This window comes from Dipodomys ordii, unplaced genomic scaffold (genome assembly GCF_000151885.1).
Source record: "Dipodomys ordii isolate 6190 unplaced genomic scaffold, Dord_2.0 Scaffold107, whole genome shotgun sequence".
Lineage (NCBI taxonomy): Eukaryota > Metazoa > Chordata > Mammalia > Rodentia > Heteromyidae > Dipodomys > Dipodomys ordii.
In genome coordinates this window covers 4,608,680-4,634,651 of record NW_012267323.1, presented here as the reverse complement: position 1 = coordinate 4,634,651, position 25,972 = coordinate 4,608,680, and the positions used below count along the sequence as shown (strand labels likewise).

General features: G+C 53.4%; 1 protein-coding gene across 1 annotated transcript in view; it reads left to right on the top strand.

Moving 5' to 3' along the window:
* Positions 1 to 1,584: 1,584 nt before the first annotated feature.
* Positions 1,585 to 25,972, top strand: part of Plxnb1 (plexin B1) — a 28,973-nt gene continuing 4,585 nt past the window's right edge. Inside the window, exons 1-31 of the mRNA XM_013028218.1 lie at positions 1,585 to 1,643; positions 2,733 to 3,827; positions 5,369 to 5,551; positions 5,730 to 5,858; positions 5,972 to 6,072; positions 7,418 to 7,550; positions 8,263 to 8,419; positions 8,917 to 9,025; positions 9,139 to 9,247; positions 9,766 to 10,446; positions 10,672 to 10,794; positions 11,280 to 11,405; positions 11,927 to 12,020; positions 12,131 to 12,303; positions 12,473 to 12,624; positions 15,835 to 15,940; positions 16,061 to 16,197; positions 16,637 to 16,813; positions 17,062 to 17,233; positions 17,827 to 18,069; positions 18,242 to 18,418; positions 18,513 to 18,661; positions 19,653 to 19,753; positions 20,112 to 20,329; positions 20,645 to 20,823; positions 20,997 to 21,063; positions 21,304 to 21,450; positions 23,900 to 24,068; positions 24,647 to 24,750; positions 25,004 to 25,088; positions 25,615 to 25,787. Of these exons, the coding sequence (XP_012883672.1) occupies positions 2,739 to 3,827; positions 5,369 to 5,551; positions 5,730 to 5,858; positions 5,972 to 6,072; positions 7,418 to 7,550; positions 8,263 to 8,419; positions 8,917 to 9,025; positions 9,139 to 9,247; positions 9,766 to 10,446; positions 10,672 to 10,794; positions 11,280 to 11,405; positions 11,927 to 12,020; positions 12,131 to 12,303; positions 12,473 to 12,624; positions 15,835 to 15,940; positions 16,061 to 16,197; positions 16,637 to 16,813; positions 17,062 to 17,233; positions 17,827 to 18,069; positions 18,242 to 18,418; positions 18,513 to 18,661; positions 19,653 to 19,753; positions 20,112 to 20,329; positions 20,645 to 20,823; positions 20,997 to 21,063; positions 21,304 to 21,450; positions 23,900 to 24,068; positions 24,647 to 24,750; positions 25,004 to 25,088; positions 25,615 to 25,787 (5,763 nt within the window). The 5' untranslated portion in view covers positions 1,585 to 1,643; positions 2,733 to 2,738. The remainder of the gene's footprint in view (positions 1,644 to 2,732; positions 3,828 to 5,368; positions 5,552 to 5,729; positions 5,859 to 5,971; positions 6,073 to 7,417; positions 7,551 to 8,262; positions 8,420 to 8,916; positions 9,026 to 9,138; positions 9,248 to 9,765; positions 10,447 to 10,671; positions 10,795 to 11,279; positions 11,406 to 11,926; positions 12,021 to 12,130; positions 12,304 to 12,472; positions 12,625 to 15,834; positions 15,941 to 16,060; positions 16,198 to 16,636; positions 16,814 to 17,061; positions 17,234 to 17,826; positions 18,070 to 18,241; positions 18,419 to 18,512; positions 18,662 to 19,652; positions 19,754 to 20,111; positions 20,330 to 20,644; positions 20,824 to 20,996; positions 21,064 to 21,303; positions 21,451 to 23,899; positions 24,069 to 24,646; positions 24,751 to 25,003; positions 25,089 to 25,614; positions 25,788 to 25,972) is intronic.

Below are 25,972 nucleotides of genomic sequence, written 5' to 3'. Positions count from 1 at the left end.
TTCTCCCATCAGGCAGTATCACAGTGTCCTTGTTCCCAGCCTGACTCCTTGGACCTTCCTGAGTTCAGTCCTCCTCAGGAGCACCCTTCTGAGCCCTCCTCCATCCCAAAGGGATGACGAAGTGAATCCTTGGTACCAAAGCCTGGCAAGGGCTGGGTAGCGGGAGGGGCAGGCCACAAAGCCCTGGGCACAGGCAAGTAGAAGGATCACTTGGTCTGGGGTTTGTGTTTCTGTACCCTCATTTCACCAACCTTGGTTGGGAGGAACCATTAGCATCTGGAGATTCAAGCCTGGGATCTGATGCCTTTTTATTTTTTGGTCGAGGGTGGGGCTTGAACTCAGGGCCTGGGCACTGTCCCTGAGTTCTTTTTCTCAAGGCTATAACGCTCTACCACTTTGAGCCACAGCTCCATTACCGGTTTTCTGGTGGAGCTAAGAGTCGTGGACTTTCCTGCCCAGGCTGGCTTGGAATCATGATCCCCAGATCTCAGCCTCCTGAGTAGCTAGGATGACAGATGCGAGCCACCAGCACCTGGCTCTCTGATCACTTCTTTTCTGATACTCTCTCATTCATCGCATACCCTGTGCCCTGCAGAAGAGGAAGTAACAGAGAATGGCCTGGTCTGCCACAGCTCTTCTTTAGGATATGATGCTTGAACCAGGAAAATGTGTGTATGCATCTGTTTATGCAGGTGTCTAAATGTGGTTGTTGATGTGTGTGTTTGAGTTTGTATGATTGTGGGGGGTGGGGGTTGGTTTGTTTTTTTTTTTGTCAGTCGTGGGGCTTGAACTCTGGGCCTGGGCGCTGTCCCTGAGCCCTTCAGCTCAAGGCTGAGCACTCTATCACTTGAGCCACAGGGCCACTTCCTGTTTCCTGGTGGTTAATTGGTATTCTTGTGGACTTTTCCTGCCTGGGCTGGCTTGGAATTGCAATCCTCAGATCTCAGCCTCCTGAATAGCTAAGATGACAGGTGTGAGCCACCAGCCCCAGGCTTTGTGTTTGTCTTTCTGAGTGAATGTGAGTTATGGTTACAGATTGCATTTGCTTGCCTCTGTGTGTGTGCCAATTGGCCATATATGTTTGTATGTGCATGTATGCATGCATCCTGGGAGTGTGTGCATCTTGCTGTATGTGCAAGGGGTGGGGGTGGAGGAAGGAACCATTTTGGCCAGGACTGACCTCAGTCTCTGTGACAGATATATTTATCTGGGTGCCTGGACAGGGCAGAGTTGGGACAAAAGGTAGTGATGGGAGGGGATCGTCACAGAGGGAGAGAGAGAGAGTAAAGGCAGTGCTGGGGGACCTGAGTGGGCTCTGGTGTCACTCTGGGGCTTCTTGCTGACCTTTCCCAGGCCCCTCCGGTGCCTGGCTCTGCTCCCCTCCCCCTCCCCCATGTGGAATTTGTTTGGTGGCCGAGGGCCAGGCTGGGCGGGGCCTCCATAGGCAGGCTGGGTAGTGAGGAAGGGGGTACTTTGATACTGCCTTCCATAATGGGGAGCCCAGAGATCCCCACATGTCTGCAGCTCAAGCCCCCCCCCAATTACAGCTTTACCCTCTTGCTTTCTTTCAGGCCAAAGTCTCAGGCCAAGGTGACTCACACTCAGGTCATGCTGTTGTCGCCTAATCCAGCTGGCCCTGCCAGGTAAGGGTGCTTGAGCCCTAGGTATTGGGGGGGGGGGGGGACAGTGGCTCCTACCTCTGTGTAAGGCGCTCCAGCTCCAGGGCTCTGTGCCTTCTCTCTGGACCAGGTAGCTCAGAGTGTTCATTACACACTGATTGCACGTGAGATACCCCGCCCTTTGACTTTTACTTTTCCCACACTGACTCAACTTCCATCTTCTCTGGCCTGTTGGGTCTGGATTCCTGGCTTCAAAAAAAAAAAAAAAAAGATCTTCTGCTTTGTTCTGACCTACTGGTGCCTTTCCCGCCTCCAGGATCTGGGATCCCTCCTCCTCCCCTCCCCCTTTTTTGTTGTTGATTGTGAGACTCGAACTCAGGGCCCTGGCCCTTGTCTTTGAGCTTTTTTGTTCCAGGCTAGCCATCTAGCCACAGCTCCACTTCCAGTTTGCTGGTTATTTGGAGATAAGAGTCTCCAGAACTTGCCTGCCTGGACTGGCTTCTAATCACAATCCTTAGATCTCAGCCTCCTGAGTAGCTAGGATTATAAGTATGAGCCACCGGATCCCTCCTTCTTTCCTTCCCTTCTTTCTTTCCTTCCTTCCTTCCTTCCTTCTTTCCTTCCTTCCTTCCTTCCTCCCTCCCTCCCTCTCCCTCTCTCTCTTTCTCTCTCTCTTTTGCTCTTTCTTTCTTTCTTCCTTTCTTTCTTTCCTTCTTTCCTTTTTGCTCCCTTTCTCCCTTTCTTCCTCCCTTTTTTGCTTTTCTTTGTGCCAGTCCTGAGGCTTGAGCTCACAGCCTAGGTGCTGTGCCTGAGCTTTTCTGCTCAAGCCTGGCACTCTCCTATTTGAGCCACAGCTCCACTTCCAGTTTTCTGGTGGTTCCTTGGAGATAAGAGTCTCTTGGACTTTTCTTGCCCAGGCTGGCTTCGAACCTCGATCCTCAGATCTCAGCCTCCTGAGTAGCTAGGATGACAGGTGTGTGAAGCACCTCCTTCTCCTTTCTTGCTCAGCTAAGTCTGTGGGCATCTTGGCACGCCATAGTCCGGTCCTTTACAATGATGGTCAGGAGCCTCACTCGACCCCTCTGTCCGTCTGTCTGTCTGTCTGTCTTTCAGGTGATCATGCCTACCCTTGGCCCAGCTCTTCTTCAAGTGCTCTGGGCTGGGTGTGTCCTTACCCTCCACCTCTCTCCACCGGCTGCTTTTACTCCCAATGGCACACAGCTGCAACATCTGGCCAGGGACCCCGCTTCAGGTACCCTCTATGTGGGGGGCACCAACTTCCTGTTCGCGCTGAGCCCTGGGTTGCAGCTGGAAGCCATGGTGGCCACGGGTCCTGTGGATGACAGCCGGGATTGCCTGCCTCCTGTCTTGCCAGATGAGTGTCCTCAGGCACAGCCAACCAACAACCCCAACCAGCTGCTCCTGGTGAGCCCAGGAGCTCTGGTGGTCTGTGGGAGCGTCCACCAGGGGGTTTGTGAACTACGGACTTTGGGGCAACTTCAGCAGCTCCTGAGGTTGGACCGGCCTGGGGATACCCAATACGTAGCTGCCAACGATCCCGAGGTCACCACTGTGGGTGTGGTGGCCCAGAATTCAGCAGGGGAGCCTCTTCTATTTGTGGGGCGGGGTTATACCAGTAGGGGTGTCGGGGGTGGTATTCCACCCATCACAACCCGCACCCTGCGACCCCCGGACCCCCAGTCTGCCTTCTCCTATGAAGAGACAGCCAAGCTCGCCGTGGGCCGCCTCTCGGAGTACAGCCACCACTTCGTGAGCGCCTTCACGCGTGGGGCCAGCGCCTACTTCCTGTTCCTGCGACGAGATCTCAAGACCCCATCGAGGGCCTTCCGGGCCTACGTGTCACGCATGTGTCTCCGTGACCAGCACTATTACTCCTACGTGGAGTTGCCCTTGGATTGCCAGGGTGGCCGCTATGGTCTGATCCAGGCAGCCGCCCTGGCCACCTCCGGGGATGTGCTGTTCGCGGCTTTCTCCTCCGTGGCTCCCCCGACTGTGGACTGGCCCCTGCCCGAAGCTCCCAGGGCCCCTCACACATCTGTGCTCTGTGCCTTCCCCCTGGATGAAGTCGATCGCCTGGCCAACGACACCCGTGATGCCTGTTACATGCGAGAAGGCCGGGCTGAGAACGGGACCAAAGTGGCCTACATTGCCTACGACGTCATTTCTGACTGCGCGCAGCTGCCAGTGGTGAGTTCAGGCAGGGGCCTGGCCTTTGCCCATTGAGGTCAGCAGCTGGGCATTTTGTAAGCCAAGTTGGGGTGGAGCAAGGGTGATCGGGTCAATAGACAGCAAGTGTTTGCTTCTAGTGTGTGTGTGTGTACGTGTCCTAGGGCTTGAACTCAGGGCCTGGGTGTTATCCCTGAGTTAGCACTCTACTGACTCTCCCATTTGAGCCACAGCGCCACTTCTGGCTTTTTCAGAGTAGTTTATGGGAGATAAAAAGTCTCATGGACTTTCCTACCCAGGCTGGCTTCTAACCACGATCCTCAGCTCTCAGCCTCCTGAATAGCTTAGATTGCAGGTGGGAGCCACTGGCTTCTGGAAGCAGGTGCTTTCTTTAGGGCTGGGCGATGGAGGGCTATGTTACTACTGTGTGGTAAGGTAATGGGAAGCAATGCTGGCATGGGCCTGAACCAGGGTAATAAAGAAGCAGTACTGTGCTGGGAAGTTGGCTCAGTGGTAGAGCGCTTGCCTGGCATGCATGAAGTCCTGGGTTCGATTCCTCGGTACCACATGCACAGAAAAAGCTGCAAGTGGCCCTGTGGCCCAAGGGGTAGAGCGCTAGCCTTGAGCCAAAGAAGCTCGGGAACAGTGCCTAGGCCCTGAGTTCAAGCCCCAAGGGGGAAAAAAAAGGCAGCAGTACTGTGGGGAAGGGGTTAGAAGGTATTTGGGTTTGTTTTTATGTTTGTTTTCATTTATGCTGGTACTGGGACTTCAATTCAGGGCATGGGTCTTAATAACCCTCAGCTTTTTTCTACTCATAGCTGGTGCTTTACCACTTTGGGCTTTGTAGAGGTTCATTGGAGATCAGAGTCTCAAGGACTTTCTTGCCCCAGCTGGCTTTGAACTGTGATCCTCAGATCTCAGCCTCCTGAGTAGCTGGGATGACAGGCGTGAGCCACCTACCCCTGGCCTAGAGTTCTAAGATAGGGGTAGAATTTTGGGTCAGACCTCTTGATCTAGGTTCTGGAGCAAGATAGGAATGAGGGGTTTTGATATATGGTTGGAGCCTGAAGGCAGATAAGAGGAAAAAAAATTGCTTTCAGGGTGAAGCATGAGATCTGAGTGCTCGGTAAATAGGATGGGAGGTGTGAAGTTTAGGAAGTGGAGTGAACAGAGAACATAGCAACAAGGGAAAGTAGCATCAAGGCTGGGGATTGGAGAAGGTGGAGCTACAGGCAAAGGTGAAGATCAAATGAGCCAAGTGATGTGTGGCTCACGCCTGTCATCCCAGCCACTCAGGAGGCTGAGATCTGAGGATCACAGTTCAAAGCCAGCTGGGGCAGGAAAGTCCTTGAGACTCTGATCTCCAAGGAACCACCAGGAAACCGGAAGTGGGATGCCACAGTGCCACTTCCAATTTCCTAGTGGTTCATCAAGTCTCATGGACTTCCTTACCCAGGTTGGCTTTGAACCATGATCCTCAGATCTCAGCCTCCTGAAGTAGCTAGGAGCTTCCAGCTCTGGGCTGTCCAGCCAGTCTTACTGATACTTCCGGCTTCCTGTAGGACACACCAGATGCTTTTCCCTGTGGCTCAGACCATACACCCAGCCCCATGGCTAGCCTGATCCCGTTGGAAGCCACGCCAATTCTAGAATTGCCAGGGGTTCAGCTAACAGCTGTAGCAGTCACCATGGAAAATGGACATGCCATCGCTTTCCTGGGTGACACTCAGGGACAACTGCACAGGGTGAGTCCTCTCTCCCTTCCTACCCTTCTTCCCAGGGTTTGTGTGGGAAGGATGGATGCAATCACCCAACTCTGCCTAGGAGGACATTTCCTGTCTGTAGCGAGGTGGTTTGAGTTGCAAATAGCTGTGGGTATGTGGTGACAGATTTGGTGGCTGATCTCGTGGCCTCTGATCTCAGGTCTACTTGGGCCCTGGGAACAATGTCAACCTTTACTCTAAAGAGAGCATCCAGCCTGGGTCTGCGGTGAGCAGAGATCTTACCTTTGATGGGACCTTCGAGAACCTGTATGTCATGACCCAAACTACAGTAAGAGCCGGGATTGGTCCAGGGCATGGCTGCTGCTGGGAGGGGCCAACCCAGATGTGGGTTCGCTATTGGTGGGTGCATTTGCCAATCTTGGGTCTTCTTTGTTGTCACAGGTGGTGAAAGTTCCTGTGGCCCCTTGCACCCAGCATCTAGACTGTGCCGCTTGCCTTGCCCACAAGGATCCCTATTGTGGGTGGTGTGTGCTCCTGGGAAGGTCAGCACAGTGCTCCCCCAACTCCTCACCCTGCCTCAAGTTCTTGTAACTGCCCTGTCCAGGATTCTTCTGTTGGTTTGTGTCTAGGAGTGTGGGAAGGTGTGTGCATGTGTTGTGCACACATGCATGCCCTTGACACAGACCTGAACTGAGGGCTTCAGGCACTTGCTGGGCTTTCTTGCTCATAGCTGGTGCTCTACCACTTGAGCCAGGCCTCCAGTCCAGCATTTTGCCAGATGATGGAGTTTCTCAGACTTTTTTCTTTGTCTTTTTCCTGTGTGTATGTGTGTGTGTGTTGTTGTTGTTGTTGCCTGTCTTGGAACTTGAACTCAGGGCCTGGGCTCTGGGCTCTGAGCTTTGCTCAAAGCTAGTGCTCTACCACTTTGAGCCACAGTGCCACTTTGGGTTTTCTGGTCGTTATGTGGGGATAATAGTCCCCCAGACTTTCTTGCCTGGGCTGGCTTTGAACCGTGATCCTCAGATCTCAGCTTCCTGAGTAGCTAGGATTTCAGGCGTGAGCCACCAGCACCCAGGATGAGTACATTTTGTTTTGGACAATATTATTCTTTCCCTTCCTCTCTCCCAGCTTTTATTTTTTTTCCGCCTCTCATCCCTGCCTACAAGTTATATAGTTCATTTTCAATGTCGTGTCTAGTGAGTTCCACTGCTGCATTTGTTCATGCTTTGTTCCTCCATTCCTGTCCCCTCTTTACCCTCCCCAAATCCGATGAATGAACAATCTTTTTTTTTTTTTGAACAATCTTTTTTTTTTTTTTTTGCCAGTCCTGGGGCTTGAACTCGGCCTGAGAGCTATCTCTGAGCTTCTTTCTGCTCAAGGCTAGCACCCTACCACTTGAGCCACATCCCTACTTCCAGCTTTTTTTCTGAGTAGTTTATTGGAACTAAGAGTCTCACAGACTTTCCTGCCTGGGCTGACCTCGAACCCGTGATCCTCAGATCTCAGCCTGGTGAGAGTAGCTAGGATGACAAACGTGAGCCACCAGCGCCTGGCCTAGATTTCTTTTCGATTGCTAGATTGTATATATTTTATGGGCTGTAGCGGTTCATAGACATGGATAGACTGTGGAATCTTCCAGGTCTCAGCTTCACGAGTAGCTAGCTGAGATTACAGGTGTGAGTCACCGGTGCCTGACTTGTCTAGAAATTGTCATCTTAGCCCTTGCTCTCAATCCCATCCTCCAGTTGTTCCATTCCCCTGCATTTTTCCTCCCTCCTGGCATCGGTGCCCTTGGTGAGACATGGGAGCTTGGTGTCTGCCCCTCCTTGTCTGTCTTTGCCCTATGCTAGCTATGAGGGTCATAGGTGGATGCTGGTCTTTTCTCAGGTGCACTCGCCATTCTGAATGTTCCAGAGGCCAGGGCCCAGAGCAGTGGCTATGGAGCTTCCAGCCTGAGCTGGGCTGTCTGCGAGTAGATGCTCTCAGCCCTGCCAACATCAGCCGAGAGGAGAGGAGGGAGGTAAATGACCAGTCTTTTAAGTGGGGCCCCAGTGGGGAAGACTCAGGATGGGTAGAGACCTTGGATGCACTCAATATTACATAGCCTTGCCTGGATACTCTTATTTTTCACTTGACCTTGAACTCAGGGCCTGGGCATTGTCCCTTGAGTTCTTGTGCTTAAGGCGAGCGCTCTACCACTTGAGCCACAGCGCCACTTCTGGTTTTCTGGTGGTTCATTGGAGATCAGAGTCTCACAGACTTGTCCTGCCTGGGCTGGCTTTGAATTTTGATCCTCAGATCTCAGCCTCCCAGAGTAGCTAGGGTGACCAGCACGAGCCACCAGTGCCTGGCCAGGTCATTTGTCTAGGGGCCTAGATTTCTCTACTTGTTCTTATCTGGGTCAGAGAGGGTCTTTGTGAATGCTTTGAGGGCTGCGGGCTGCTGATTGCTGTCCACATTTGGGTCCTAAACGTGAAAATCCTGGCCTTAAACTTCCAGTGTCTCTTGGATTTTCTTTTCTTTTTTTGTGCCAGGCCTGGGGCTTGAACTCAGGGCCTGGACGCTGTCCCAGAGCTTCTTTTGCTCAAAGCTAGCGCTCTACCACTTGAGCCACTTCTGGCTTTTTCTGCTTATGTGGTATGGAGGAATCAAACTCAGGGCTTCATGCATGTTAGGCAAGCACTCTACCACTAAGCCACCTTCCCAGCCCTCTCTTTTGGTTTTCTTGGCAGGTTTTCCTGTCAATCCCAGATCTGCCACCTCTGTGGCCCGGGGAATCATATTCCTGCCATTTTGGGGATCATCAGAGTCCTGCCCTGCTGACCGGTTCCGGCGTGATGTGTCCTTCCCCAGATCCTAGTAATACTCCGGTGCTGCCCAGAGGCGCCGGTGGGTGAGAGACGGCGCTGGTCTCGAACATGGGATTCCCCCACTGTGTTCCTGTCTTGCTCCTAGGGCTGTGGTTGGGGTGAGACGTTAAGCTCACAATTGATGGCTTCTATTCATTCATTCATCTATTTATGTCAGTCATGGGGTTTGAACTCATGGCCTTGGTGCTGTCTCTGAGCTTTTTTGGTTCAGGGCTAGCACTCTACCACTTTGAGCCATAGCTCCACTTCTAGTTGTGGAGGTAAGGGTCTCACAGACTTTCCTGCCTGGGCTGGCTTTGAACCATGATCCTCAGATCTCAGCCTCCTGAGGAGCTAGGATGACAGGCATGAGCCACCAGCACCCTGGCTACCACGGATGATTTTCTTGGGAGTCCTAATGTGTTCAATTCTGTGTCTGGGGAACTTGATTCTTGCACCCCACCTCACGTGATCTCAGCCTGTGTGGTCTCTAGGTGTGAGTCTCATCAGTCCACGCTCTTCTCTTCCACTTTGCAGACCACGTCTCTGTGGATGTGGAACTCCGGTTTGGCAAGGTGATGATCGCCAAAGCATCTCTCTCCTTCTATGACTGTGTGGCCATCACAGACTTCCATCCATCTGCACCGTGAGTAGTTTACCCTGTCCCCAGCCTCTTGGGCCCAGCATATGGTGACTTCCCAGCACACACACACACATACACACACACACACACACACACCATGATTGTGTTCTGTTCAGGTGCCAGGCCTGCGTGAGCAGCCACTGGGGTTGTAATTGGTGTGTTTGGCAACACCGATGTACCCACAAGGCCTCTTGTGATGCTGGACCCATGGTTGTGAGCCAGCAGGTGAGTGTGTCTCTACAACGGGCCCCGTGGGATGGTTTGTTTGGGGTTGTGGTCGGGTCCCCAAGTGTTTTCTGATGGCCGTGGTGGGGGGTGTCTCTGTGTCTCTGCTTTGTGCGCACGAGGCCACGTCCTGAGTGGCGAAAGCCACGGTGTGTGCCGCTTGTATTGGCAGATCATGGTCAGGGCTGAGAGCTTGGGAGATTGTAGGCCTCCATAGACCCCCTGCCCTTACCCCCTACCCCCCCCCCCCTCAGCACAGACACCCCTGGAAGCCCCCCCCCCACACCTTTTCCCGCGTTTTGTCCTTTGGAAAATTAACGGGCTGTTTTTTGTTTTTCTTTTCCTTGGTTCTTTTCCTCTTAACATCCCCTTTGCCTGCCTGCCTGCCTGCCTGCCTGGCTGCATCTTGATGCCCATGTCTGCCTGCCTGCCTGCCTGCTGATGCCTATGCCTGGCTGCTGAGTGGCCCTTCCTGTCTCTCTCTGTGCCCTCCTCCTCCCCACCCCCCACCCCTGCAGAGCCCGCTTCTCCCCCTGACCCTTCCTGCAAGAGATACCCCCACCCCTTTGCCATCTGTAGCCCCCAAAGCCACAGTCACCCCTAATCCTGATACCCGATCTGGGGAGCCGGGGGCTCCTTCCATAGCAACGGCTTCAGATGCCCTACCTGCGGCCCAGCCTTCCTTGCTTAGCCTCTGGGGCCCGTGGGCAGGTCCAGGCCCTCTCTTGTCTCCCACTGCCACCCAGAAGTCCCTCCCTTCCGGCCTTCCTCCCCTCCCTTCCGGCCTCCCTACTACCCAACCCGGATCTGTCCTCCCCCCTGCCCCCACCGGCTTGGGAGTTAGGGTCAAACCTGAGGACCTCTCGGCCTCCCTCCCGTTACCCCCAGATGCAGCGACAGTGCCCCCCGCACAGCCCGTGCCCCCCACAGTGGCCCTGGACCTGTCCCCTGCCACCGCTCCCGCCACCATTTTCCCAGGGGCCGCTGGCTCCACCAAGGCCGTGCCGGATCCGCTCATGAGAGGAGGCGACGCAGCGGCCAACGCGGACAAGTGGACGGGGGGTGACCCTCCCGCCTTCTCCACTTCCACCCTCCTCTCAGGTGACGGAGACTCCACAGAGCACGAGGACCCTCCTGCCCCCCTCATCCTCCTGTCCAGCCTCGGCTACCAGTACGACACCCCCGGGCTCTGGGAGCTGGTGAGGTCCAGCCCAGGAAGGAGAGGCCTCGGGAAGGGCGATGGGAGAGAGATGATCGAGTCCTTTGCCCACCTTGCATTGCAGGGGTGGGGGGGAAGGGGGGAAGGGAAGAGGGGGTGGGGCGGGCAGAGTCCACCCCCCCTTGGACTCTGAAATCCAACCAAGGTGGAGGACTGAGCCGGATCGGGCGGGTTCTACACACTGTCTTGCTCTGGATGCCTGCAGGAAGAGGCAAATCAGAGGGTGAGCTCGTGTCCGTGCGTGGAGCGTGTCCATGGCTCTGTGCTCATGCCCGTGTCTGTGGAACGTGAAATCCAGCTGGAAGGCCGGAACCTGCACCTCCTCCAGGTGTGTGTGTGTGTGTGTGTGTGTGTCTTTGTCTGATTTTTTTTTTTTTGCCAGTCCTGGGGCTTGAACTCCAGACCTGGGCGCTGTCCCTCAGCTCTTCAGCACAAGGCGAGCGCTCTACCACTTGAGCCACCCAGCCACTTCTGGTTTTCTGAGTGGTTGATTGCAGACAAGACTCTCTTGGAGTTTGGACTTTCCTGCCCGAGCTGGCTTTGAACCACAATCCTCCGATCTCAGCCTCCTGAGTAGCTAGGATGGCAGGCGTGAGCCACCAATGCCCAGTCCTGAGCTTCTTTTACTCAAGGCTAGCGCTCTACCACTTGAGCCACAGTGCCACTTGTGGCTTCATGCGTTGCTAGGCAAGCACTGTACCACTAAGCCACATCTCCAGCCCCCAGGGCCCAGGTCTTCAGCTGGAAAATCTGTGCAACACGTAAGATCTAGGTCCTGAAGCTTTCCCTGTGTCCATGTGTTCTGTCCTCCAGGGTGGCCCAGGAGGTAGTAGTGAGTGTGTAATGGAGCTGGAGGGCCTCACGGTAGCGGTAGAAGCACGAGTCCAGTGTGAGCCGCCTCCACATCCCGTGTGTCACATCACGTGCCAGAAGCATCAGGTGTGAATTCAAGAGCGTGGGGGGGGGCCTAGGGTGTCTGTAACACAGCCGGATCCTGCCACATTTGTCTACCCTGCCCCTCACCCGTGGACCCTATGAGGTCTTTGCATGCCAGTCCAGACCTCTTGAGATCTGTCCGGGTTGGAAGGCGTAAGCTTAGTAGAGAGAAAGCAGCCACCAAGTACTGAGTTCGAGTTCCAGTCTCAGACTGAGAAAAAAGAAAAAATTGAGCTATAGGTGGATGCCCTTATACCCCAACTTTGACCTTTGACACTGTGCTCTTATAGTTCATCCCTTTCCATTTTCGCTTATTTGTGTTGGTTCCTGGGGCTTGGAACTCATTGTCCCTCAGCTTCTTGGGCTCAAGGCTAGCTCTCTCTACCATTTGAGCCACAGCACCACTTCTGGCTTTTCCTGTATCTGTAGTACTGAGGACTTGAACCCAGGACTTCGTGCATGCTAGGTAAGCACTCTACCACGAAGCCACATTCCCAGCCCCCTTACTGTGTTTGTTTCTCCAGCTCAACTATAAGGCTGTGCAGCCGGAGCTCCAGGTGGGGCTGTTTCTGCGTTGGGCCGGCCGTCTGCGGGTAGACAGTGCAGAGGGCCTGCATGGTGAGCGAAAGCTACCGGGAAGCCTGCGGCGGGAAGGTGGATCGGGTTGGTGGAAGGGGAGCGGGGTTTCTCCTGTCTACTGCTCAACATTTGTTCCTGCTGGGTTCCAGTGATCTTGTACGACTGTTCGGTCGGCCACGGGGACTGCAGCCGCTGCCAGACTGCTTTGCCCCAGTATGGCTGTGTATGGTGTGAAGGGGAACATCCACGTTGCGTGGCCAAGGAGGCCTGTAACAATGCCGAGGCCGTGGCCACCCAGTGTCCCGCGCCCCTCATCCACTCGGTATGTTGGAATGCTGCCATGTCTTTCTCGTTGCTATGCTTGGAGAGAGGGAAGAAGGGGGAGGGGGAGGGACAGAAGCCATGGATTCGGGAAGACCAGAGGTGGGAGGCCAGGGGTTAGCTGTCTGCCAGATGTTGGTAGGTGAGGCACAGTCTTTGTCTTGGAACAGGTGAACCCGCTGACTGGGCCTATCGAGGGGGGTACTCGTGTCACCATCAGAGGTTCCAATCTGGGCCAACATGTACAGGATGTGCTGGACAGGGTCTGGGTGGCCGGAGTGCCCTGTTCTGTGGATGTCCAGGGGTATGAGGTGTCCAGCAGGTAAGCCAGCTAATTACTAACATGAGAACGGCTCTGTGATTGGCTCACCTCCTCTTCAGGGACTCAGAATGCCCAGAACGATTACTTTGTCTTCCTATGTCTAGCTGCATGTTCCTGGCCTGGGAACCAGCATGTCAAGCCTGTTGATTAGGCTCTGCTTGGATTGTTGGTGTTGGTGTTGGTGTTTGAGCCCCAGCATCACTTCTGGTTTTTCTGGTGGTTCTGGCATTAAGAGTCTCCTGGACTTTCTTGCCCTGGGCTGGCTTTGAACCAGGACCCTCAGATCTCAGCCTCCTAGGTAGCTAGGATGGCACGCACATGAGCCCACCAGCACTTGGCTGGCTCCACAGTCTGTGTTTCAAAGCACTTGCCGAGAGCCTGCAGTTTCCCTTCCAAATATTTTTGACAGAGTATTTATGGAGACTTAATCTCGATTATTAACGATCCCGGAACGTTAAGAACTTACATCATGCCGTGTATGAAGTGATTTATGAAACAATTAAAAATATATCCTGGCTAGACTGGCCAGAGCCTCTCCCCCCTCCCCCCACTCCCCAGTCCCACCCCCTCCTTCCCCTCCCCACCCTCCCCAGTAGTTCACACTTGGCTTGTTCAGTTTTCCCTGGAGTGTCACAGAGTTAAGCCACTGCACGGCTGACCTTGTGGCTGTTCATTTGCCCCAAGCTTTTTATTTTCTGGCTACAAACCAGCAGTTATTTATTAATTTTTTTTTTAAAGACTGTTCACATCTACCCGTCAGATTTGACTAGAGGCTTTCAGAGATGTTCCAAAAAGAGATCAGATTTCTACCACTTTGTCAGTGGGTGCTTTGCATGTGGTGACGGTGGTAGACTGGAGCAGCTAGCAAAACTCAGCCACCACAGCCCCCTCCACCACCCCCACCAGCCAGCCTTACAGGGCTCCTTTGTAACAATATGCTCTGACAGCAGTAAATTCCTTTTCTTTTCTTTTTGCGCCATGTGTGTGTGTGTGTGTGTGTGTGTGTGTGTGTGTGTGTGTGTGTCAGTTGTGGGACTTGAACTCTGGGCCTGGACACTGTCCCTGAGCTCTTTAGCTCAAAGCAAGCGCTCTATCACTTGAGCCACAGTGCCACTTGCGGTTTTCTGGTGGTTTATTGGAGATAAGAGTCTCTCGGACTTTCCTGTTGGGCTGGTTTTGAACTGTGATCCTCAGATCTCAGCCTCCTGAGTAGCTAGGATGACAGGTGTGAGCCACCAGCGCCTGGTTTTTCAGCCTCTTAAGTATCTAAGATTGTAGGCATAAGTCACCAGCCTTATTGCTAAAACAGCAATAATTGTTTAATTTTTTTTTTTTGTGGTGGAAAGGTATTGGAGCTTGAACCTTATGCTCGTTCTTGGCTTTTATGTTCCCCTCCCACCCACCCGTTCTCCCTCCCTTCTTTCCTTCCTTCCTTCCTTCCTTCTTTCCTTCATTCCTTCCCTTCTTCCTTCCTTCCTGCCTTCCTGCCTTCCTTCCTTTCTTCCTTCCTGCCTTCCTTCCTTCTTTTTGTGCCTGAACTCAGGGCCTGGGCACTGTTCTGAGCTTTTTTTTTTTTTTTGCTCAAGGTTAGCATTCTATCACTTGAGCCACAGCTCCGCTTTTGGCTTTTTGTGGTTAATTGGAGATAAGAGTCTCTCAGATTTTTCCTTCCTTGGGCTGGCTTCAAATCTCAGTCCTTAGATATCGGCCTCCAGAGAAACTAGGATTATTGGTGTGAGCCACTAGCACCTGGTTTTGCTCAGTTTTCCTTTCTTTTCTTTTCTCATTTTTTAAAAATTTTTTATTGCGAAAATACAGAGGGGGCTCAGTTTTCTTTTAAAAAAATTAAAAATTTTATTTTTTCGCCAGTCCTGGGGCTTGAACTCAAGGCCTAGGCACTGTCTCTGAGCTTCTTTTTGCTCCAGGCTAGCACTCTACCACTTGAGCCACAGCATCATTTCTGTTTTTTCTGTTTAGATGTACTTCATGCATACTAGGCAAGTACTCTACCACTAAGCCACATCCCCAGCCTCAATTTTCTTGCTTATAGTTCATGGCTCTACCATTTGAACCATGCCTCCAGTCCAGGATTATGTTGGTTAATTCGTTGTTGTTTTTCTTTTTTCTTATGTGGTGCTGAGGAATTGAACCCAGGGCCTCAGGCATGCAAAGCAAGCGCTCTACCACTGAGCCACCTTCCCAGCCCTATGTTGGTTAATTGGAAATAAGAGTCTTTTAGACTTCTCTGCCCGGGTTGGCTTCACGCTTCCATCCTCTAGGTGTAGGCTTCCTGAGTAGCTAGGATTACAGGCATGAGCCACCACTAGCAGACACTGATTGATTGTTGGGGATTCTGGAATTGCATTGTTAAAAAAAAAAGCTGGGTGTTGGTGGCTCACATCTATAATCTTAGCTATTCAGGAGGCTAAGATGTGAGGATCATGGTACAAAGCCAGCCCGGGCAGGAACGACCGTGAGACTCTGATCTCCAGTGAACCACCAGAAAACCGGAAGTGGCACTGTGGCTCAAGTGGAAGAGCACTAGCCTTGAGCTGAACAGCTGAGGGACAGCGCTTAAGCCCAGAGTTCAGGCCCCATAAGAACCAAAAATAAAAAACAGCCAGGGATATTAATTCTTAGATGCTAAAGCCCTGCTAGTGTGTTGAAATAGTTTTCTTCCAGTACTATAGAGGATCCTGAGGCTGGGCACTGGTAGCTCACATCTATAATCCTAGCTATTCAGGGGACTGAGATTTGAGAATCATAGTTCAAAGCCAGCCTGGGCATGAAAGTCCATGAGACATTCATCTCCAATGAACTACCAAAAAGTCAAAAGTGGAGCTGTGGCTCAAAGTGTTAGAGCACTAACCTAGAGCAAGAAAGCTCAGGGACAGCACCCAGGCCCTGAGTTCAAGTCCTAACCGGCACCAAAAAAAAATTAATTAAAAATCATCCTAGCTGGGTGCTGGTGGCTCACGCCTGTCATCCTAGCTACTCAGGAGGCTGAGATCTGAGGATCACGGTTCAAAACCAGCCTGGACAGCAAAGTCCCTGAGACTCTTATGTCCAATGAACCACCAGAAAACTGGAAGTGATGCTGTGGCTCAAGTGGTAGAGCGCTAGCTTTGAGCTGAAGAGCTGAGGGACAGCGCCCAGGCCCTGAGTTCAAGTCCCAAGCCAGCATCCCATTTGTGTGCCCTGTGCCCACAGTCTCATGTGTATCACTGGAGCCAGTGGAGAAGAGGTAGCGGGTACTGTGACCGTGGAGGTGTCAGGAAGAGGCCGCGGTGTCTCAGAGCTCAACTTTGCCTACCAGGTACGTAACTATGGAGCCACCATCTATAAGCCAGTGTGATTACCTCTCTTGGCCTCCCGCTGGCCTCTGTGTTTCTAGCCTGATGCTTGCCTCTCCCTGACCCGTTTTCCTTCCTCATAGGACCCAAAGGTGCAGTCCATCTTCCCGGTCCGTGGCCCCAAAGCCGGGGGCACCCGCCTCACCCTGCATGGGTCTAACCTTCTGTCTGGTCGGCTGGAGGACATCCGCGTGGTGATTGGAGAGCAGTCTTGTCATTTGTGAGGCCTGCTTCCAAACAGCTGTGCACCCCAGGGACGGGCTGGAGGGAGAGGGGGAATGGGGAGAGGGCCATGTCTACCCCATAAGAAAAGTGGCCAAGGGCTGGGAAGGTGGCTTAGTGGTAGAGTGCTTACCTAGCATGCACACAAAGCTCTGGGTTCGATTCCTCAGTACCACATAACACAGCAAAAAGCCAGAAGTGGCACTGCTGTGGCTCAAGGGGTAGAGTGCTAGCCTTGAGCAAAAAAGAAGCTCAGGGACAGTGTGCCCAGGCCCTGAGTTCAAGTCCCAAGACGGGCACGAAAATAAAAAGTAGTAGCCAGATCCTCCCACAGCGGGGGCCGGGAGGGAAGTGTGCAGAGAGAGCCCTGGGTGGGGTCCTTAGTTCAGCACTCCGCTCCATCCTGCCAGTGCTCCTCTCGGCTCTTCCCTTCCCAGGCTGCTAGAACAAGAGGCGGAGCAGCTGCGGTGCCAAACCACCCCAAACCCCACGCCTGCCCTGCTCCCCGTCACTGTGTGGTTTGGGGCCACGGAGCGGAAGCTTCAGCATGGCCAGTTCAAGTACACATCAGACCCCAACGTCACTTCCGCTGGCCCCAGCAAAAGCTTCCTCAGGTACAGCAGTGAGTGGGGGGGGGGCAAAAATATGACAGCTGTGTGGGGTGGATCTTCATAGTGCCCTTTATCGGAGAGGAGGGGTCGTAAGGCATTTTTTTTGGGGGGGGGGATGGCTAGTGCATCCCTTTTGTCAATAGGGTAAAGGGGTCATGAGGTTTGGGGCTGGGGTTCAGCTTTGCAGACACGGGGCGGGGTCAATCCTGCATCCCCATAAATCACACGTGGTTCTGGGGCTTGTGTTTCAGTGGAGGACGTAAGATCTGGGTTCATGGTCAGAATCTGGATGTCGTACAGACGCCAAGAATCCGGGTGACTATGGTCCCCCCAAGAGGGCTGCAGCCCGGCCAAGGGCTTGGACGGAAGCGCCGTGTGGTCCCAGAGGCGGAGTGCTCCCCTGGAACATTCTGCAGTTATAAGGTAGGAGACCCCCCCCACCCCTCCTCCATGCCCCAGGTGATCTACCTTTTTTTTTTTTTTTTTTGGTGCATCGTGGGACTTGAACTCGGGGCCTGGGCGCTGTCCCTCAGCTCTTGAGCTCAAGGCTAGCGCTCTACCACTCGAGCCACAGCGCCACTTCTGGCCTTTTCTGTTTATGTGATGCTGAGAAATCGAACCCAGGGCCTTATGCATGCAAGGCAAGCACTCTACCACTGAGCCACCTTCCCAGCCCTGATCTACCTGTGTGTGTGTGTGTGTGTGTGTGTGTGTGTGTGTGTGTGTGTGTGTGTGTGTTTAATGCTTGTCCTAGGCCTTGAACTCAGGACCTGGGCTCTGTCCCTGAGCTGGTTTTTTGCTTAAGGCTAGTACTCTACCACTTGAGCCCTAGCCCCACTTCTGGCTTTTTCTGTGATTAATTGGAGAATACAGAGTTTCACAGACCTTCCTGCCCAGGCTGGTTTTGGAACCATGATCCTCCTATCTCAGCCTCCTGAGTAGCTAGGATGACAGGTGTGAGCCACCGCCACCTCCTCCACCAACTCCCTCCATTGATCTCTGTTCTCTTCCTCCAGTTTGAGGAGCCGTGTCTGGTGAACTCTTCCCAGCTCATCGTGTGCCGCACACCCGCCCTCCCCAGCCTGCCCGAGAACCCGTGGGTCCAGGTGGAGTTTATTTTCGACAACCTGCTCTTTGACTTCGCTACGCTGAGCCCCACACCTTTCTCCTATGAGGCTGACCCCACCCTGCAGCCCCTCAACCCTGAGGACCCCATGACACCATTCCGGCACAAACCTGGCAGTGTGTTCTCCGTGGAGGTACTTGGGCTTTGTGGGACCCCGAGACATTTCCTCGGGAGGACAGGCACCGTGCATGTGGTTTGAAAGGCCAGGATGGTAGAACAAGGGTGGAGTAGGTCTTTGTGCCTGCTAGGCAAGCACTCTTTACCACGAAGCCACTTTCCCAGCCCAAAGGACTCTTATTTTCTAGGGGGAGAATCTGGACCTGGCCATGTCCAAGGAGGAGGTAGTGGCCATGATAGGAGATGGCTCCTGTGTGGTGAAGACACTGACCCGAAACCACCTATACTGCGAACCCCCAACCCAGCAGCCTCTTCCCCGGCACCACGCCCTCAGGGAGTCACCTGATGAGTTGCCGGAGTTCACGGTCTGTGGGCCTGGCTGGAGCAGGGCTGGGCTTCGGGATGTGTTGACTGATCCCTCTCCCCAACTCACAGCTGGCTCCCCCCTTCCCCCACCAGGTGCAGATGGGGAACCTGCGCTTCTCCCTGGGTCACGTGCAGTACGATGGCGAGAGCCCCGTGGCTTTTCCCGTGGCCGCCCAGGTGGGCTTGGGGGTGGGCGCGTCTCTCCTGGCTCTGGGTGTCGTCATCATTGTCCTCATGTACAGGTGGGTGCAGCGAGATGTGGCCGGGATGGGCTGGGGAGACGTTGTAGGGTGTAGGTGCTGGTCCTGTGGCTTGAACTCAGGGCCCAAGTCACTGTCCCTGACCTTTGTTTGCTCAAGGCTAGCACTCTACTACTTGAGCCACAGCACCACTTCCGGCTTTTTCTGTGTATGTGGTACTGAGGAATCGAACCCAGGGCTTCATGCATGCTAAGCAAGCAGTCTATCTCTAAGCCACATTCCCAGCCCTTTGAGTGGTTTATTGAAGAGTCTCCTATTTAGGCTGGCTTTGAGCCATGATCTGCAAATCTCAGCCTCCTGAGTAGCTAGGATTACAGGCATGAGCCACCGGCTCACTCTGTAAAGCTCTAGCGTCAACAAATGAGGCTTTGTAGACCAGGCATTTTCTATTTTACTGCTAGAGTCTACCATTGGGCAGAGGAATCGAACCCAGGGCCTCATGCATGCTAGGCAAGCACTCTACCACTGAGCCACTTTCCCAGCCCGAGCTGCTTTTTTTTTTTTAATTGCTTAAGGCTGGTGTTTTACCACTTAAGCCACGGTTCCACCTCTGCCTTTTGGTGTCTAATTGGAGATAAGAGTCTTATGGACTTTCTTGCCTAGGTTGCCTTTATACTGTGATCCACAGGTCTCAAGCCTCCTGAGTAGATGGGATTATAAATGTGAACCCCAACAGGTGTCTACCCTGTTGTAAAATAGATTGGAGGCCAGATTGGTTGCGGTCGTAGTTTGCGGGCCAACTCTGCTGGGCTAGAGGAATGCGTGGTTATAGCTGGCTGGGATGGGACAGGCTGAATTAATGAGGGGTCAGGTCTGATCTTTGTGGGGCATTGTCAAGTTACACTCATATTAGATGTCAGTATTTGCCTGGAGCTGGATTAGCCTGGCCTGGGCAAAGGAGGCCAGAGGGGGCAAGGGCTTGGGCCTCCTTCTCCAGCTTTCTCCTCCCACCTTTCATGTTATTTGGAGCCAGGCGGAAGAGCAAGCAGGCCCTGAGGGACTATAAGAAGGTTCAGATCCAGTTGGAGAATCTGGAGAGCAGCGTGCGGGATCGTTGCAAGAAGGAGTTTACAGGTGAGGTTTTAGAGAGCCAGGTGGCTTCTGCAGGAGGCCCTGCCTACTGGGAAAGGCGCTGTTCGGGACACGCCCATTGGGCTGTGCCCATTGGGTGGCTTTGCCAGAAGCTACGCCCACTGGAATGAGCTCTGCTCAGGCCTACTGGGCAGGCTCTGTCCAGGACACGTCCATTGGCTGGCTTTGCCAGAAGCCACGCCCACTGGAATGAGCTCTGCCCAGGCCTACTGGGTAGGCTCTGTCCCTGGCCACACCTACTGGGTGGACTCCATAGGGCCACGCCCACTGGGAGGGCTCCGCTCAAGGCCATGCCCACTGGATGAGATTGAGGCCCAACCTGACCTGGCCTGCTCCACAGACCTGATGACCGAGATGACGGATCTCACCAGTGACCTGCTGGGCAGTGGCATCCCATTCCTTGACTACAAGGTGTACGCTGAACGTGTCTTCTTCCCCGGGCACCAGGAATCGCCCTTACACCGGGACCTGGGTGTGCCAGAGTGCAGGCGGCCCACAGTGGAACAAGGCCTGGGGCAGCTCTCCAACCTGCTCAACAGCAAGCTTTTCCTCACCAAGGTGGATCCCCAGAACCCTCTGGGTTCCTTCTCCCCCCAATCCCTCCATCCATCCACCCATCCATCCATCCATCCACCCATCCATCCATCCCTCCATCTACCCACCCACCCATCCATCCATCCATCCATCCATCCATCCATCCCTCCATCCATCCATCCACCCATCCATCGTACTCCTAATCAGACCTTTCCTGGCCCAGCCCTGGCCAGGCCCTGCTTGCTCTATGCCTCTTGCTTTCTGACTTCACCCATCCCATAACCTTTCCCCTCTCCCTTCTCCACCCTCCCCCCCACACCCCACCCCTCCGACCCCCAGTTCATCCACACACTGGAGAGTCAGCGCACCTTCTCCGCTCGGGACCGTGCCTACGTGGCCTCTCTGCTCACCGTCTCCCTGCACGGGAAGCTGGAATATTTCACCGACATCCTCCGCACTTTGCTCAGTGATCTGGTTACCCAGTACGTGGCCAAGAACCCCAAGCTGATGTTACGCAGGTTGGTGTAGCGTCCAGGGTTGGTGGAAGGGGCTGGGGGGGGGTGGGGGAGGGAGGCAGTGGTAGACAGCTGGAGACAGGGCCTAGGGGAGAAGGGGGTCAAGGGTTTTTAGGAGAATTCTGTAGTCATCCCCCCCTCCCTCCTGCTGACCCTGGCTGGCCCTGTCATTTCAGGACAGAGACAGTGGTGGAAAAGCTGCTCACCAACTGGATGTCCATCTGTCTCTACACCTTCGTGAGGGTGAGGGAGACCAATGGAGCCGCTTGCGGGGAGGGCTGGGCCCTTGAGATCATTATGCCTCAAGCCCCGCCCACTGCTTCCCTATTCAAATCAAAGCGGAGACCACGCCTTCCCTGGACTGTTCACTGTAGTTCTGCGTCCTGGCTCTGTCCAGTCTACATCATGTCCTGTATACCCCTACCATCTGCCAGGAAGGGGGCGGGGGTATGCCCTAAACTACCCTGTAACCCCTCTTTCTAGGACTCAGCAGGGGAACCGCTGTATATGCTCTTCCGGGGTATTAAGCATCAAGTGGACAAAGGACCTGTGGACAGTGTGACTGGCAAAGCCAAGTACACCCTGAATGACAATCGTCTGCTCCGAGAGGATGTGGAATACCGGCCCCTGGTGAGGGTTTTTTTTGAGGGGGGGGGGTCTGCAGTTATCGGTCTGTTATTTGGGTACCAGCTTCTGGTATCTACACCTAGCTAGGGAGCCCCATTGTGACTTTCTAACTACTTGCTGGCTAGAGGCATTTATTAGTTTTGAGTTTGGGGTTGTTTTTTTATATTTTTTTTATTTTTAAATCTTATTTTATATCTTGTGTATGGGGTACCAAGGAATCGAACCCAGGGCCTCATGCATGCCAGGCAAGCGCTCTACCACTGAGCCACCTTCCCAGCCCAATTTATTGATTTACTGATTTAGATTGGTCATGGGGCTTGAACTCAGGGACTGGGCAGTGTCCCTGAGTTTTTGTGATCAAGGCTAGCACACTCTTGCTTTGAGCCGTAGCACACTTTGGGCTTTTTCTAAGTAGTTTTTTTTTTTTAGAGATAACAGTTTTACAAGCTTAGCATTGGTGGCTCAGGCCTGTCATTCTAACTACTCGGGAGGCTGAGATCTGAAGATCGTGATTCAAAGCCAGCCCAGGGAGAAAAGTCACCAAGAGACTCTTAGCTCCGATTAACCACTCAAAAGTTTGGAAGTGGTGCCGTGGCTCAAGTGGCAGAGTGCTAGCTTTGAACATAGAGGCTCAGAGACAGTGCCCAAGGCCCATAACTGACAAAAAAGCAACAATAAAAACAGAAAAAGTTTTATATACTTTCCTGCCCAGGCTGGCTTCCAACCTCAATCCTCAACTTGTAGCCTCCTGAGTAGCTAGGATTACTGGCGTGAGACACGGGCAGCCTAGCCTAATTTGTTAAATTGTTATTATAAAGGTCATGTCCAAAGGGGTTACAGTTACATAAGTCAGGTAACATTTCTATTTCTTCTTCTTCCTCCTTCTCCTCCTCTTTCTCTTTCTCCTCCTCTTCTTCCTCCTCTTTTTTCTCCTCCTCCTCCTCCCAGTTCTTGGGCTTGAACTCAGGGCCTGTACTCTGTCCCTGAGCCTCTCTGTGCTCAAGGCTAGCCCTCTACCACTTTAGCCACAGCAGCTTTTTCTGTTGATGTGGTCTTGAGGAATTGAATCCAGCACTTCCTGCATGCTAGGCAAGCACTCTACCACTAAGCCACATTCCCAGCCAAGAGTTCTTTTTTTTTTTTTTTGGGTCCAGTTGTGGGGCCTGAACTCTGGGCCTGGGCGCTGTCCCTCAGCTCTTCAGCTCAAGGCTAGCGCTCTACCACTTGAGCCACACCACCACTTCCGGCTTTTTGCTTATGTGGTGCTGAGGAATCAAACCCAGGGTCTCGTGCATGCAAGGCAAGCACTCTACCACTGAGCCATCTTCCCAGCCAAGAGTTCATTTCTTTTTGGACAGTGTCAACCCTCCCCTTTCACTCTCCCAGTTAATTTTATTCATTTCATTTATTCATTGTGGTGAGGATGTAGCTCCTGGCTTCCTGGATACTGAGAAAGTGCTGGATCAGTGGGAGGTCTTAGGGTGATCTGAGTAGTGTTGAGAGCCACAGACTTAGATTCGGGACCATGATGGCCAAACTGGGACTTGGGAAGAATCCTGTTCTGTCATGGACCACAGTCCTGTGCTGGTGGCCAGGGTCTGGATGTGTGTGTGTGTGAGTGTGTGTGTGTGTGTGTGTGTCTGGAACTCAGGGCCTGGTGTGTCCCTGAGCTTTTATGCTCAAGGCTAGGGGTCTATCATTTGAGCCACAGCACCACTTCTGGTTTTCTGGTGCTTCTTTGGAGAGAAGAGTCTCACAGAGAATCCTTCCAATATCTCAGCCTCCTGAGGAAGATGACAGGTGTGAGGCAACAGTGCCCAACTGGGTTTGGCTGTCTTTCTGGCCAGCTTAACATGGGTATAACCTGGCCCACAAAACCAGGAGCTTTCCTGGCAGACCTACTCATTATTTCCCTGTCTGTGCTGTCCCTCAGTTAAACATGATGGTTCCTTTAGTTCCTATCCAGGCTGTACTGAACTGCACCTCTGTCTGGTTGGGTGGGGGGGGCCTGGTTCATGCAGATTTCTTTTGGGCACAGACTGTCCTAACTTAGTGGAGGACAGAGGGAGAGGGAGACAGATGAGGAGCTAAGAATGAGGGACCATGAGCCAGGTGCCTGTGGCTTACGCTTGTAATCTAGTTACTCAGGAGCCTGAGAACTGAGGATAGCAGTTCAGAACCAACATGGCAGGAAAGTCTAGGAGACTCTTCTCCAGTGAATCGCCCAAAAGCCAGAAGTGGTGCTGTGGCTCAAGTGGTAGAGTGCTAGCCTTGAGCAAAAGAAGCTCAGGGATAAATGTCCAGGCACTGAATTTAAGCTCTAGGACTGGCAAAAAAAAAAAAAAAAAGTTTGAAAAAAAATTAAAGTCTAAAGCATTCTGAAGTCTTGGTCCTGTGTCTTGGCCATCTCAAAAGGACATGAATCTTGACCATTCCTTTGTGTTTTGCGTAGACCTTGAACGCGCTGTTGGCTGTGGGGCCTGGGGCAGGAGAGGCCCAGTGTGTGCCGGTGAAGGTTCTAGACTGTGACACCATCTCGCAAGCCAAAGAGAAGATGCTGGACCAGCTTTGTAAAGGATTGCCTCTTGCCCAGCGCCCAGATCCTCGCACCCTGGATGTTGGTAAGGGCAGGGAGCAGGAGAATTGGGGGGCGGGGGATCAGAGATAATGTTGGGACCTGGATTGGTTCAAGACTAGACCTGCAGGGACAGCTTTTCACCCCGGACAGGTGAGATGTTAGAAATTGGCACAGCTGGGTACCAGCGGCTCACGCCTGTTATCCTAGCTACTTGGGAGGCTGAGCTAGGAGGATCAGGGTTCAAAGCCAGCTTAGACAGAAAAGTCCTTGAGACTCTTATCTCCAATAATCTATTCAGAAAAAGCCAGAAGTAGCACTGTGGCTCAAGTGGTAAAGCACTAGCCTTGATCACAAAGAAGCTCAGGGACAGCGTCCAGGCCCTGAGTTCAAACCCCTATGCAGTCACATAAGTTAGACCACAAGCTTGGCTTTATCAGGCAATCTCTCACCTAATGAGAGATTCTCCTGTTCTTCGGAGAAGAGGGGCAGCTCTCTCTCTCTCTGTAGGTAGGACCATGCACCTGTGTTTACGGAGGACAAGATGGGACTCCATTATAAGAAGGAGATCCTGGAAACCCTGGGTCAGGTCATTTCTGTATGTTTTTTTTTTTTTTCTTGCAGAATGGCGATCGGGCGTGGCCGGCCATCTCATCCTGTCTGACGAGGATGTCACTTCTGAGGTCCAGGGTCTGTGGAGACGCCTCAACACCCTGCAGCATTACAAGGTGGGAAAGGACAATGTGGCTACCGTGCTCGCCTAGCCTGTAGGAAGCCCTGGGTTCGATTCCTCAAGACCACATCCACAGAACAAGCCGGAAGTGGCGCTGTGGCTCAAGTGGTAGAGCGCTGGCTTTGAGCACAGAGAGGCTCAGGGACAGTGCCCAGGCCCTGAGTTCAAGTCCTAGGACCAAGCTGCGGAGGGGTGAAGGGCTGGGTGGGATGGGGCTTGGCAGTGAGATCATCAGCTGTGGTCAGCAGGTGCCAGATGGAGCTACTGTGGCGCTTGTCCCCTGCCTCACCAAGCATGTCCTCCGAGAAAACCAGGATTACGTCCCTGGAGAAAGTGAGTGCCTTCCCCTCCTTCCCACTCCACACCCCCAGTATTTGGGTCCTCTGCACTGGCTTTGCTTGCCTAGTCCTTATCATAAGGGAAGGATCCAGCCAGGCACCAGGGGCTCATGCCTGTCATCCTAGCTACTCAGGAGGCTGAGATCGGGGGTTCACAGTTCGAAGCCTGCCCAGGCAGGAAAGTCTGTGAGGACTCTTAGCTCCGATTAAGCATCAGGAAACCGGAAGTGGCACTGTGGCTCAAAGTAGTAGAGCACTAGCCTTGAGCAAAGAGCTCAGGGATAGCGCCCAGGCCCTGAGTTCAAGCCCCATGACCAACCAAAAAAAAAAAAAAGGAGAGGGGGAAGGGAAGGGTTAGATTCAGGCTTCTACTGATCTTCCTTTTCCCCAAAGGAACCTTATTCTGGTTCCTCTACTTTGGGGCCCATTGGCAGGACCTGGAGTGGTAGAGCCGGGGAGACTCAGGGCCAGTGGCATCTGCAGTGGGGGGTGGGTGGACAAACTCTATGGTCTTGGCCCAGGGACCCCGATGCTGGAAGATGTGGACGAGGGAGGCATCCGGCCCTGGCACCTGGTGAAGCCAACTGAGGAACCTGAACCTCCCAGGCCCAGGAGAGGCAGCCTCCGGGGCGGGGAGCGGGAGCGAGCCAAGGCTATCCCTGAGATCTACCTGACCCGCCTACTGTCCATGAAGGTGGGACCGGGGCCCGGAATGGGGGACAGGGCTCAGGATGAGGGACAGGGTCAAGATGGGGGCAGGCCCAGGGTTAGGGATAAGAGGACAAGGCCCGGGATTGGGGGACAGGGCCTGGGATTGGGGGGACAGGGCCCAGGATTGGGGGACAGGGCCCAGGATTGGGGGACAGGGCCCGGGATTGG